This window comes from Corythoichthys intestinalis, chromosome 2 (assembly GCF_030265065.1).
Source record: "Corythoichthys intestinalis isolate RoL2023-P3 chromosome 2, ASM3026506v1, whole genome shotgun sequence".
Classification (NCBI taxonomy): Eukaryota; Metazoa; Chordata; class Actinopteri; order Syngnathiformes; family Syngnathidae; genus Corythoichthys; species Corythoichthys intestinalis.
Window position 1 is genome coordinate 60983589 of NC_080396.1, and position 15552 is coordinate 60999140.

General features: G+C 37.9%; 2 protein-coding genes across 2 annotated transcripts in view; both read left to right on the forward strand.

The window, feature by feature from the left end:
- Window positions 1-15552, forward strand: part of plxna2 (plexin A2) — a 321401-nt gene that overhangs the window by 138162 nt on the left and 167687 nt on the right. The gene's annotated exons all lie outside the window — the stretch shown is intronic.
- Window positions 1262-4180, forward strand: LOC130911143 (E3 SUMO-protein ligase ZBED1). The gene is made up of 2 exons (XM_057828903.1): window positions 1262-3261; window positions 3383-4180. The coding sequence occupies exons 1-2, from the start codon at window positions 1795-1797 to the stop codon at window positions 3803-3805; spliced, it is 1890 nt and encodes a 629-aa protein (XP_057684886.1). The 5' UTR covers window positions 1262-1794; the 3' UTR covers window positions 3806-4180.

Consider the following 15552-nt stretch of genomic DNA (forward strand, 5'->3'; position numbering starts at 1 on the left):
CTTGGCGGCATTAGCACATGAATGGCATTAGCAAACAGCCGCCATCTTAAAGCAATAGACTTCTCAGCACTAATAAATAAGATTAACATTAGGGTACCTTGCTAACATAACGTTAGCCCGGCGGAGGGCTCTGTGTCTATTATTTATGACTTATGTCGATGCGTGGCTAACGCATCTTACATATACGCTTTATTTAATCTGTAAAAACACAGCGCTGTAGAGTGATGAGGGTGTAAAATAAAAACATAAGTAAACTAACTGTCAATTTTAGCTCAGTGGTCATTGCTGGATAAAACACCAAGTAGCACTGTTGCCCAATGTGCTCCAATACAGCAGATATCATATATATTTTTTGAACACTGCAAAAACTCAAAATCCTGTCGGTACTTACAATATGAACTACCGTAATTTCCCGAATATAAGCTGCACCCGTGTATAATGCGTACCCCAAATTTACTTGTAAAATCTAGGGGAAATTATTGTACCCGTTTATAACGCGCATCCTAATTTTAGCACCAATAAATAGAAGAATACAAGAAAACAGAGCTCGTGTACGGATACAGAAATGTCCTTTCACTGACTGGTGAAACACAGCACAAGCATAGCATAGGCTATTGGTAATTCAAAAAATTACCATAAACTGACAATATTTACGGTAAAAATATGATTTGACAACTTCTCCAATTTACCAGAATCTAGGAGAAAACAAAACGGATGTGACTTTTCTTTTAAAATCTGCTGTATAACTTGCTTGTTTCATCATGATGAATAAATGTATCTTCCATGGATTGATACGGTAAAATGAAATTGAGAACGTAAGTCGGAAGTCCGAGCACGCACATCGCTGTCGACACGACAGTAATAATAGGAACTATTGTTATTTGAGTTTGAGTTTCCCGAGGGACAGATGTAGTTGACGGACACACACAGGAAGTCTGTGTTGTTACGTTTGTTATGGTCCGAGTTGCGGAGCTGCAGTAAACGTTGACTCAAATGAGTTCAAGAAACTAAATTCTGTGCTTTATGAAGAGTGAAAAAAGCAGAATTTAACACAGACGAAATCATTTGGCCGATCAGAGTGAAGTATTACCGAAACGAAATGGTGACGTCACGTACCGTAATGGTCGGCAACGGATCGCCACATACGTTTCTTCAACACAACGATATATATATATATATATATATATATATATATATATATATATATATATATATATATATATATATATATATATATATATATATTAAGGGTGTAACGGTACATGTATTCGTATTGAACCGTTTCGGTACATACTGTTCGGTTCGGAACGGGGGCAAACCGAACGAGTTTCGGACGTAATGTAACCCTTATTATTCTAGGCTGTGGGGCGATCGGGTTACAGTTTCTGCGTGTAGATTATATTTACTCCGTCTTCTCTAGTATAATGAGGACCAACACGGCAGGACAGTCTATTCTGCTTTATTTCCCCGCGCCATGCGCAGGTCCAGGAACTCTCGTGTTCAACTCAAAAGCATCCTACTACAACACAAACAGCTAGGAACTAATATTCAAATAGGAACTAAAATTACACAACAAAAAATATTAAATATAAATGAATACTGCATCACATCTCAAAACATAAATACATAATAAGATAAATAATAACCCATATAAATAAAATAAATTGAAATGAGCCAAAACAATAATAATACACAATTCCTGCGTACAGTAATAAGGCCCGCACGTGAAGCAGAGCATGCTGCAGCCGCGCACACCAAAACAAACAACAGCAAACAGCAGTAGTAGTGGACCTCATGGCTAATGCTGCTAGCATTAGCAATAACAGAGAGCTAGAGGACCCTCCCGCGACATTAAGGTCTCCCGTTTGGGAACACTTCGGCTTCCCGGTGAATTATAAACCACCACAGGGACAAAGACAGATTGATAAAAACAAAGTGGTTTGCCGCCATTGTTCAACCGACATCGGGTATGTTTCTGGTAACACGTCAAACATGTTAACCCATTTGAAACGGCACCACCCCAGCGTGAACATCGCTACAACGAAGAGGAAGACGAGCGTTGTACAAACAACGCTCCCCACCGCATTTAAACAGCCGTTCTCCGGTGGGTCAGATCGGGCTAAAGCAATAACAAATGCCGTTGGTGTTTTTATAGCTGCAGATTTAAGACCCTATTCAGTGGTAGAGAACGCTGGCTTCAAACACATGATAAAGGTAATTGAGCCTCGGTATCAATTACCTTCTCGCCCACATTTTAGCCAGAAAATCATACCGGGCCTTTATGAAAAAACAAAAGCTGCTGTTACGGAAAATCTGTTATCTGCATCTGCCATTGCACTCACAACTGATGGATGGACATCCAGAGCTACAGAGAGCTATTTAACTGTGACTGCCCACTACATCACCCCTGAGTGGACTTTAGCAAGCTATGTTCTGCAAACTCGGCCCATTTATGAACAACACACCAGCACAATTCTAGCAGAGGGACTTAAGGGGACTGTATTGGAGTGGAAGCTCGAGAGGCCAGGAACAACAATTACTGTCACAACTGACAATGCAAGGAATATTGTAAATTCAGTAAAAGAAGCTGGTCTGGGCCCCCAAATTGGATGTTTCGCTCACACAATAAATTTAGCTTCACAAAAGGCAACAGGACTTAACCAAGTGTCCAGAGTGCTAGGTAAAGTTAGAAGGATTGTCTCTTTCTTTCACCGTAGCTCAACAGCTGCACACATACTTGAAAACAAACAGGAGATGCTCAGTATACCAAAACACACCCTCATCCAGGATGTCCCCACTCGCTGGAATTCCAGTCATGACATGCTGGAGAGGTACCTGGAACAGCAGGCAGCAGTCTACTCAGCCCTGACCGAAAAAGTCATCAAGAAAAACAAAGATATAAACACACTGTCTGACCAGGATGTGAGGATGGCAGAAGAGATAGTTGAGGTCCTTAAACCACTCAAAACCATCACTACACTGATAAGCACTGAAGCCACACCCTCAGCATCTATGATCTTGCCCCTCAAAACCACAGTGCTGAAATCTATGGAACCCAATGAAGAAGACAGTCCAACTGTTAGTGAAGTCAAGGCTGCCATCAGAGACAACCTTGAGGACCGATACTCTGATTGTGAAGACTTCCTCCACAAATGTACTGCCCTAGACCCGAGGTTCAAGACCCTACCTCATGTTGATAATGCCTGTCGTGAGAGAATCTACAACAGCCTCATCACAGAGATTGTGTTAATGGACGAAAAGGTATTGTAATAATTTTTGTTTGTAAAAATGTCTTTTAAATTTTAAACAAAGAAAATTGTGTTAATAGTACTCATTAAACATATTTGTTATTTTATTATTTCAATGTTATTGTATTTTGCAGAGTGAGGAGGCCACAGCGACATCAGCAGCCAGTTCATCCTCAGGAGCAGGACACTCAGGGGCACAAGAATCATCTCCCCCTGTCAAGAAGTCTGCAATGACTGAACTGTTCGGTACACTCTTCAAGACTCAGGTGGGAGACAAGCCTACTTTACAGCTGGTGAAAGTAGAGGTTACCTCATACAAGGCAGTCAACTGCATTGCTCTGGATTCTGACCCACTTCTGTGGTGGAAAACCAATGAGACCATCTTTCCTCTTACTGCTAAATTAGCCAGACACTACCTTGCCATACCTGCTACCTCCGTGCCCAGTGAGAGGGTATTTTCCACAGCTGGAGATATTGTAACTGCAAGCAGGTCTGCTCTTTCTGCAGATAATGTGGATAAGCTGATTTTTCTAGCAAAAAACATGAAGATTGAGTGAAAGTCATCAGGGCTGAAGATGGGGGGAGGAGAGGGGGGTAAAAGTTAATATAAGAAAGTTGAAACTGTTCAGTATTGCAACTGTTCAATTTTGCACGTCACATATTTTTTCAAAGAAAAAGTGAGCCAATGTTATTTTTATTTTGTTTTTCAAAATATTTGCATTTCAGAATATTATATTTTCTATTTTAAGCAGAATTCTAGCTTTGTTCAGGCTAATGTTCCTATTGTTTAACGCACAAAAGTTTGTAATAAAAGACGAGCACATTTATATTTTGCATTTTGTTTTTTTACTGTACCGAAAATGAACCGAACCGTGACCTCAAAACCGAGGTACGTACCGAACCGAGATTTTTGTGTACCGTTACACCCCTAATATATATATATATATATATATATATATATATATATATATGTATATATATATTTCTGTCTCCATTTATGTACCCGTTTATAATGCGCACCATGATTTTACAAGTTGATTTTGGGGAAAAAAAGTGTGCGTTATATTCGGAAAATTACGGTAACTTAAAACTTAACTAGAACTTAAAAATACAGCTTGACACAAACACAAATTCAATTGAAACACGTTGGAAAAACACCTAACTTTTTAAGTGATGTGTGTTATCAAGCGAAACGATATTTTTAGGTAAGAAATAAGATTTTTTTTCCTAAGATCTAGAAGTTTTTTGAGCGAAAGCCGTGATTTTTTTTTTTTTTTCTAGTCACATCTGAAATGCAATTGTTGGCTGTTTTCAACAATGTGTATCGAAAATAAAGATATTGATTGTCTGAAAGGGTTGAATATTAGGTGAAATGTCTTGTTTTCTCAATGTATATTTATAATTGCTCTTTACCTAAAATGTTTTATCCGATTACTCGATTAATCGATAACATTTTCAGTCAAACACTAGATTACTAAAATATTCGATAGCTGCAGCCTTAATCGACAGACATGTTTATCTTAGTTTAATGATAATCCACAGACAAAATGTATTTAAAGTGCATGTGATTGTCCTGACACACATTATTTAAGATGCATTATTCATTGCGTATATTCATGGACAGACATGCTGCCTTTGTCAGTGGAAATGAATGAACAGACAGCTGGAAAAAAATGTGTCAAATGAATGGCCAAACATATTTTTACATCTTTGGTTCATGTGACAGAACAGACATATATGCAAAATGTGGTTGTATTTAAATGGGCATACATGTTGTCAGTGGCGTCACTGATGACACAGAGATTTGGTTGCAGGCAGTGTGGGATTAATTCCCGCACAGCACTGGTGAGAAGTTGAGTGTGAATGGCTGTCTGCCTCTGTATGTGCCCTCTGACGGACTGGTGATCAAGTTAGGGTGTTGTCCGCTTTTCGCCTGAAGTCAGCTGGGATAGGCTCCAGCACCCTGTGACCCTGACCAGGATAAGCGGTGTTGAAAATGGATGGATTTTGTCAGTGTGGGTGGGTATAAATGGATAGACAAATGTTTACATTACGTTTGTATGTTCACATGCATAAACAGACATGTTGGAAATATGTCGACAGGTATGCACGCTGTATGTTTTATGCTTGTAAACAGAAAGGCTGATCTGTGGGTATGTGTAAGGATAGATGTTTTCAACACGGGTGTTTGTGAATTGACTGACAAATCATCTTAACATAGCAACCAACCGCTCAGAGGTAACAGGTTAGCGCATGGCAGTGGCAGTTTCCACTTCCAGTGCTTCATCATCTCCCAAGAGATAAGCAACAGACACAAATAGCTGTGGGGTGTGTGATTTGTTTTATTTCACACAAAAAGATTTCACACTGTAAAAAACACACAGCTTTGTTTTAGTCAGTGTATGCCTGCTGGGAGTGTAAAAATATAACAGTGTCACACTGAATCTCATCTGCGGCGGCTCGGCCGCAACTTGCACCGCTGCTGACTTGAACAAACAATTTTGCACCTCAAATCTCTTTTGATACATGCGTGTATCAGAAACTGTAATACATTCCTGTTTTATCGCTATGCAGGTTTAATGCAGTATACTTGTAGGTTTTTTGTGTCTTTTTTGGTCTAAAATGCATTTGTACCACTGCAGAAAGGGAGCAGTTAAATGTGACTATGGAGTGAATGAATGAGAGCATGTTTTCTTCACATTGACAGCTAAGGACAGCTAATGTAATGAAAGATCTACAAAATGAAACTCAGGTGTATAATCTATTTAAGCTGTAGTATAGAGCAGGCTGTGGTAGTTGAGCGGCTAGGACATTTGCCCCACAGTTTAGAGGTCGTGGATTGAAATCCGGCTTCTGGTCTTCCTGTTTCCTGCGTGGTAGTTTAACTTCATACTCTAAATTGTCAAATGTCAGTGTGAAAGGTTCTGTTCGTTCTTTACTACAATTAGCTGCTAATCATTCTATTGCTTACCTTGTAAATGTTTTGCCTCAGTTGGAGGACTAGCAATTGCCTCCACTGAAGTTTCAATTTTTTTTTTTCCATTTCTGCCACGCTAAAACCATGTTCCAAGCTACTTACTATGAGTTGACGGGCTCTCTAACAGCCAGATTGGGTGTGCTGAATTCTATCACAAATTCAAACAGCTACTTAACATGTAAACATTTGTGACACATTTTAAAAATGACTCTTCATGTCAATTAGTGTGTATTAATTCGTGACAATTGTTCCGACAAGTTCTGCGCAACTTGGCGGCTAACTATATTACACAACCCCTAGTTATGGAGTTGCATAGCATGATTAGCAATCAAAATTGAAAGAAAAAAAAAATGCTGGCAATGTGAGTCACCGTCCCTATGACCCGTGTGAGGTTAGGTGTTGTTGTATAATTAAGTCATAGCATCAATAGTACCTGCCCCCCAAATAATCATGTATTCCCCATTCTCCAGGAAATATTCTGCTTGCTAACAATACATTATGAGTAAACAAAAAGCAAATAAAAAGTTCTTGGCATTCTTTTTAGTAGTTAAGGTTTGACTAAGGTCTTAGTAGCCTTCTGGTTGTATGTAATCATGACAGAATTGCTATAACAACAAATATTCTGAAAGCAAGAGTCTTGTACAGTACAGGAAATACATTTGTTCCTCGTGACGAACTCACCACGGTCAGTAACTGAATCAGGAAACTGTAAAAAATTGTATTAACGTGCATTGGGTTCTCCGTCCTGACTTTAGATTGGTAAATTGAGAGAAATGTGAAAAAAAAATTACCGCAGATGCATATGTTGCATTGATTTGCCCATTCCTCACTTGAATGTTTTTTAGCCCAGCCTCATTTTTTTTTTAAAACCTGGATGGGTGCGTGTGTATTGGGGACAAGTAACAGCAGGTTGTTATTTTAATTCATGTAAAGCACTCCCAGTTGCATTATTTATTGAACAATTTTATTATTAACATTTTATCATGAAAAATTGCTTATTAAAAATGTTTTATAGGTGATTTTGCTAGCGTACAAATGACTAATTAAAAATGAATGGGCAGACGTACAAACAATGTACTAACCAACTGTTGAGTTACAAAATACACAATGTGTTTTAAGGTTTGAGCATAGTCGACGACACATACAAGTTAGCATGTACAGGATATTTTGCGGAATGTAATTTAAAGCAGAAAGGACAGACATGTCACTGTAGTAAGTTAAAACCAACCAGAAGCTTGTCAATTTCGCAATATTCCCAAATCCTTTGCAGTTTTACCTAATTTTTAGTCATAGTCTCTATAGTCAATTCTTACCCTCTTTGAAGGAGTACAAAACAACTGTTTTATTTTAAAGTTAATCCATGGAACCTCTATTTTTTCTGTGGTGTAATCTCTCCGAACATTTTGTGATGCAGTTTAACATCCTTCTTTTGAATTCCCCTTGCTCACAGATTTCTTCTTTCTTCTTCTTTGTGTTGACTTGGACGTGATTTTAGGGAATTTGCATTAATATGACAGTAACACATTAACTTTGAAAGCTTTAAAATTAATACAAGCGCAAATGAATCCTACAGTGTCTTACCCAAACTACATTAACTGGGGTGTTTTGTTTTGTAAAATATTTTGCACATGTTGCACTGTTTTCTTTTAAATGTTGCAAAAGTACCAAGAAGCTAAACAGTGTGGACAGTTGAGCAGTCACCTAACTTTGGTGCAGGAAGCATCGTTTCATTTACCACGGCAATGGAAATGTGAAACCTTCAGGTTATCTATCTCTATACAGTATGTGCCCTGTGACTGCCAACCAGTCAGGATTGTACTCTGCCTGTGTATCTTTATTCAACTTGTTGCCGAACTCACGCATTGAAATTTATATACAGTAGGACCATCACAAGAGAAGGTAAAGCCTAAAGGCAGCAGTGTTAGCTTAGCAATGTCGGCTCAGCCATGAGGAAGTGTTGTAGCAGCATAAAAACTATCCAGCCATTCATGTGAACAAAACCTTCAAACTTCTGGTTGAATGGAGCTGCAATTCCTCACGCGAGACCCCTAATGTTGGATTGAACATCTTTAACCTACAGTAAGCCAATTGCCACTGTCACTTAATTCTTAATTTGGGGTTGGTACCTTGGTTAACATTAAACAGACTACGACCTTTCAAACAATTGTCCAGCGCAAGACTCAAAACAATAATGACCCTCAAAGTTGTCATTATGACTGCTTTTGTGCAACTCGACACACATGCAACAAATGTAACTAGATGTGCATCCAGTAGGTGACAAAATGTCCTCTTTTGCCCGGACATATCCACTTTTCACATGCTGTCTGGGGCGTCCGGTGGGGTTTTATAAATTCATGAAAATGTCCGGTTTTCATTATTTTTCACGGGACCAATTAGCGTGTGTTGAAATAGACTGACGCTTTGCACAGAATACTACGGTACTGTGCTGCCTGTGAGGTGTTCCTAAAGAGCCTGTCCAGTTGTTAAGACTTTTATTACGATGAATATGTATATAATCAAATGCTTATGTATCCAAAAGAGTAAATAAGACGATAATACGTTTATTTTAATTTGGATACAAATTTGCGCATGCGTGCGCAATCACAAGCTTTATCATGGCGTCAACTGTCAATTCTCATTTACAAACAAACCTTTGTCACGACAACACCTCACATGCTATCAGTATGTAGACTTGCTAAACGTAAATTTTCGCACCTGTTGACTTCTGTCGGAGCTTTGTACTGGTGTGATCTGTAAAATCCCATTTGGTGTCGTATCGTTGCGCTGCCGATGATTGTAAACTTTTATAGCAGTGTTTGATTTTGCCTCGGCTACCGGTGCTTACTAATAGGGTAGCTCTCAGTGAACTTAGACATGGTAGGCATTATGGGAAATGTAGTTTTAAACTGCTGCATTTGGAAACATGCTGGTTGAATTATTTGTCAGTTTATCTCGGTTATTGTTTGCGTGCAATCTAGAACATTGAATGAGAATAATAATTGAGTGGGAAACCAATTTGTCAACGACAATTGTTGTGATAATAATTTATGAAAATCTATAGTTGGCACAGGGCCAACTGTTTGTGTGTATTGACTGGCCTACATTTTAATGGGTCTGCATTATATATATATATATATATATATGTATATATATATATATATATATATATATATATATGTTTTTTTTTTTTGTCATCATCATTATTTTTTTGTTTGTTTTCTTTTGCGTTTTTATTGTTGGTTATTTTTTTAAGAATAATAAAGCCTGTTGAGTAACCTCTTAGAATTTGAATTTGTGTCTTTTTGGTTATATACTATATGGCTAATTTTTATTTATAAAACTTCAAAATCTTATCCAGACGAAGGAGGCACCTTTATATATACAGTATATTAAAGTGATATTGGCATCTTTGAGTGAACTTCGAGTAAAATTCAAGTACAGTGGTATCTCGACATACGATCGCTTCAACACACGATCTTTTCGACATCCAACGTACTATTTGACTCGCCATCTACATTCCACGACATGCTTGAAATACGATGACATGACAGCACCGCAGACGAACGCTCGGCGGATTTTCTTGTTTCAAAAAGATTGGTACAGGTGGTGAATCAAGGAAAAAGGTGACGCTTACCTTGGAAATGAAAATGCAAATTATAGAAAAATATAAGCGTGGGGTGCGCATCCATGAACTTGCTCAACAATACATATCCATGGTCCTCCTCCGACCACCGTTTGCCAGTCTTTTATAAGTTAAGCTGACAATTATTATTGTAGTAACATCGCCAAAGAAATCGCCAGCTTCGTCAGGTTTTTATCATTTATTTCAAAACCTATCCAACACAAAACGCCTACTGTAGGCCGCAGTTGACGGTGTTCTCAAGAAAACATTGAAAGTGAAAGTAGCTTCAAACCTTACTGCTCCCTCTCTGTCCCGTCAGCCACGCGGTGCCTTCACGTACAGCAAAAAATGTCCGACTTCGATTCGTTAAATTATTACAGGAAGTATTATTATTATTATATTATTATTCCGATTTATGTAATTAATTTATTTGTTTTGCTATGTGTAATTGCCGTTTGTAATAGTACAAGCAGTATTTATTAAGGATTTAGTGTAGGTTTTTGGGCCGTGGAACGAATTAGTGGAATTATAAGTATTCTTATGGGGAAAATCCTACTCGACATACAACCATTTCGACTTACAAACAAGGTCCTGGAACTAATTAACATTGTATGTAGAGGTACCACTGTATCTCGAGGCTGGGCCGAGTGTCCTTTTTTTGGAAATTTAAAATATGGTCACCCTAGTATACAGTGTGGGGAATTTAATTCATTGTTTATGCAAATTTTATATATTTGAAGATAATCTGGATTTTTAGGCTTTCAAGGTGCCGAATAAATGACATGGCCTTGAGCCAGACTCATAATTACATGTTAAAAGGTCATTAATGATGTAGAAACTCCTGTTAGTGTATCCAACATAGATTCCTAAGCAAAGGGACATTTACCTCTGAAATAGTCCTCTATATTTATAAAATCTTTTATTCCCATTTATTCAGCAGATGAAACAAGCTTTTGATCTAGAGTTGCTAAGTGGTGTGAATGAGAAGTGATGTGGCATTAGCATTCAGGGCATAAACTCCCTCTGCCAGACAAATGCACACATATAGTTCATACTTGTGTTCAAGGGTACCACTCAAGCATTACGGCAGAGAGAGACTCGTGGTCTTATTTTTTCCACTCACCTTGGTTTTCATGAACATGTTATCTCGCTCTGTCTGTCTCTGTACAGTATGGTTTACATGCAGAACAAACCACAATGTGGCATTCTTGTCTTAATTTCATGATTAGGGTTGGGTACTGTAATCAGCAGCAATACTGTAGAGTGTAAATTACCGTATATTTTATATTTGTTGATTTGTATATATCTATTTACTTTTATTTATAATTTTGAAACCCTTACTCTAGGTTGTATTCAATTTGGAAGTGTGTAAACTAAAGGATTGCATAATGTGTCTAAGTTTGTGTGTTTTTTTTGGGGGGGGGAGTATCTTATCAAGAATCGTTTAGAACTGTTTTAGTACGAAATAGTAATTGGTATCGGATAAAAACCAAACAATACCCACCCCTACTAGTGATCATTCTTTTAATCAGTGAAATTACTGCAACATTAGAGATAAATGATTATGACAAAATCCTGAGCAACTTTTAGATGACCATGATAGCCTGTTTAGGCTACTAATTAGTTGGGTCTGATTCATTGGCACTGTTTAATGGTAACCATGCAGTGCGAGTTGTCGACAGTTGATTTTGTCACACATTAGCTGCCTCCTGCTTGGGGAGAGGGGAGTGGGTGGTGGGAGGACGGACGAGGGTGCAAACGCGATGATGGTTGGCTAGCTGGGCGGATCATGTCTTGCTCCACTGCACGCTCTGCAAACACAGCAAGACAGTAATAGTGGTGATGGACCAGGGAATTTCAAAGGTAGCATTCTCAAACTGGAAGTACCGGCACTACTTCTCTCTCATTGAAATTAAAGGCAGGAATGAGTCCTTTTACCCAAGTTCACGTTTTTGGGTATTGGTTTTTGTACTTGAATTATTTTCAATATTTACTGTAATATTGTTACTTTACGGAATATTTAAGGATAGTGATCTGCTTATTGTGCACAAGGCCGAACATACAGTTTCAGTGATTTGCACTGGTTAATAATCATTTTACAATTGTGTTTAATTAACAAACTAATATATTTGATCCAAATAAATACCAAATGTTCTAAAATACTGTACAGAGTGTTTTTATTCTGCAATCAGTCAATATAAACATCTTTGATGTGAAAGATGTCATAGAATATATTAGGGGTGCATGATATAAATTTTTTAAACCGATACCGATATCGACAACTTCCTTCTCTTCGAGGTCGATACTGATACGATAACCGATAATATATGCTGCATATAATTTTTAAATGTATGTTCCCCTGAGTTTTTGAACACCTGTAGGTCAAAAATACTAGTGGTGGATTCAGCATAGAGTTGCCTTTGACCTAACCTGAATTTTCATGCACATTTCATTTCATTTTCATGAACATTATAATAATGAACAAAACAAAGACAAGAACAGTTTTGACTTCAAATAAAGTGCCTATATACATATATTTTTTCAAATAAATATAATTTGAGTCAATCAAAATTAATCAGTCAATATCATTGACAATGCGTTCACCTGAACAATGAGCACTGAACTAAAACAAACATAAACCCAACAGGTATTGTGCTTTGTCAGCAGATAAAGCATCTGGTGCAACAGGAGAGAAGACATTTGTGGTCTTGGTCCATGAAACAATTTTCTTAACCAGGCAACTATAGGACAGCAAGCCTATCAATTACCAAAATGACTCTCAAGAACTTGCAAACATAACACTGTAAAATGCAAACATTTGCTAATTGCCATAGTATAGTTTATCACTCAGTGATGGAAAAATACAGCCTCTAGAACAGTAACAAAACTTTGCTTACTGGCAAAACAGGAGTGGAAACAAACGCGCACACATCCCAATCCACCGACACGGTGCCAAAAACTATTTACATAAAAAAACTACTTATATATTATCGGGCCAATTAATAATGTTATCAGATTTATTGGGATAACGTCATAATTCCTATTATCGGACCTATAATTATCCGACCGATAATTAGCGTGCACCCTTAGAATAATGTAACAACGTGTAAAACATGAAAAGTAACATCAGTTACTTCGCTGAGTAGATAATTACTCTTACAATGAGGTAACTGAGTTACTAACTAAATTACATTTCTTGGATAAGAAATTTGTAACTAATTACTTTTTTATAGTAAGATTAACAACGGTAGTGTGGTGAGGTCACAGATCACACCATACACTGTAAGTAGTATAGAAAATGGATCGATTGATAAATGGATAGATTATTTAAGTGAAGTTTATCATGCCCTTAAAAATATAGTGGGTGGTGTGCAGGAGAGTCAAAACATGGTCAAATCCATCTCAAATTTAGAGCTGGTCATGTCAAATGTCAAATAGAAGGAATAGAATTATTGCATCCAGGACAACATCAGGAGTGCCATCGTTTTTCCAAGCTGCACTGTGTGCATCTCAGAATGAGCCAGGCCAAGCTGGGGTAGGCGGCGAGAACAAAGCAGGGATGATATCAAACACAAAGCAGGACAGATTTTGGCTCCAGTTGCATTTCCTACTCGGAATAACAAAGACGCTCTATGTGCGCGACACAGTGGGTAGGACTCGGAACAGAGAGAGAGAGAGAGAGAGAGAGAGAGAGAGAGAGAGAGAGAGGAAGAGAGATATTTACACTCGCTTTCCACACCTGCTTGTGTATTTGTCTCATAAGTGTGTGTGTTGTGCCTCAACATCACACACCAACCACATGTCCCTCTGTTTTCATTTGCATAGATACCAACATAGTGCACTGGTTGCACACAGGGTGCCTCTTGTCACAGTCACTATTCAAATTTGAACCAAGACTCTTTTTTTTTTTTTTTAAAATCAGCATGCCCATGCAAATTTGACCCTTGCCTTTAAGCTTTTGTTTTGTAATAATAATAATAATAATAATAATAATACATTATGAATGCATTTTAAAATAGTAGTAGTAACAAAAAATGTATATTTAATAAACCACCATTAAATCAGATTGTGAACACTAATTACATTATTCTGCTACGACGTCGCAACACCCTATTAGTTTTGCCAAGTAAAAGCATTTAATGAGTTTCCATGCACATTTTAGGTTTAAAAAAGCCCCCCTCATCAAGCCTCCATCCACTGCTAAAGTTGTAGCACCGCTAGCACAAGATCCTAGATTTGTCTCTGTATCTGGATGGCATTTTGTATTTGAATTGATTTCTGACTAAGCTTTCATGCCTACTGTATACAGTATGCAAGCACATACCAGCAAGAACCAAGACCAATGAAGATGAAAATGAGATTTTATTATTATTTTTTTTTTTTTGCGTAATCATCCTTCATTTACTATTTGTATTTAGCTGTGTGGGTTTTGATCTGAAGTTAGAATGCAAAGTACTGGCTTGGTGTTCACATTCTGGACAGCACATGACTATTTGGCTCTTTTGTTGTTCAACACAATGTGACTTGCTCCAGTTAGTACCGCTTGATTTCTACCGGACTTAAGATTGTCAATATGTCTATGATGTTCCTCGTTCCTTTTGGTAGTTCCTGTTCTGTGCTTTTATGGCTACTGGCCATTGCACGTGGCGGAGAATGACAGTGAGTGTGTTAAGTGTCGGTTGCTTTGGTCAGCGGCCAATCTGGCGAGCCAAGGCTGTGATGTATTATTCATGGACAAATTTTACATTTGAAAGGATTCTGAAGTGAAACACACAGGATAGCCCGCAAGATTTTTGAAATACTTTTGTAATAATGCCGAGTGATTAACATGATACTTTTACTTTTATTTTTAATTTGTGAAATCTCCGATGTGTACTTGTTTAGTCAAAAAATTTATTTGTACCCTCCCTAGGTAATAAAGTCAATGGAAACAATTAGTTTTTGGGTCCGACTTTTGCCAATACATTTATATAGGTTAGGGTTTGGGTAAAGAACATATTACTTAATTAAATATCCTATACTTAAAGTTCAGATAACCTCAGAGTGTGAAAGGTGTCTGTGTTGGCATCACGAGAAAAAAAAAACTGAAATTTTTCTCATCAAAAACAGTTGTGTGGCTCCTTTATGTTGGGATTGCAGATGCCCTCTAAAACAAAATAAAGCACAGCACATCTTGAATTTCATGTAAGTACAAAGCTTGCCACACGTTCTGGAATTTGGTGGACTGCTTTGCGCCGAGTCGCGCTGAATCATCAATCATTAAATGCATTATGGACTGGCTAGGTTAGCTGGTTGAGCTGGTTCTGGGATTACACAGGAACATGAATGATAGTGGTATCAACGATAATCGATGCGGCGATGCATCCCGATGCGAGGCATGGACGATTCGATTCGATGCGGGCAACAAGCCGAATCGATTCAGCGCATTTTAAAATATATAAGTACGCTAAAAAATCTTCCCTGCGCAATTCCGGTGATGCAACGGATTTGGTTTCCACATTTGTATTATTACTCTCATGTTTCATTTTTTACACACCGCATAACTCTGGTCAAGTTTCCCACCAACCACGTAGAAGCCAAAATGTCTCCAGATGTCTGCTTTCAATGTCTTAGGTGCATCAATAATCTTTCTCGCTCCCTCTTTCTCCGCTTCAGCCATTGTTATGTTATGTCCTATCTCTTAGAGGTTAGATCGTGTGCCTGAA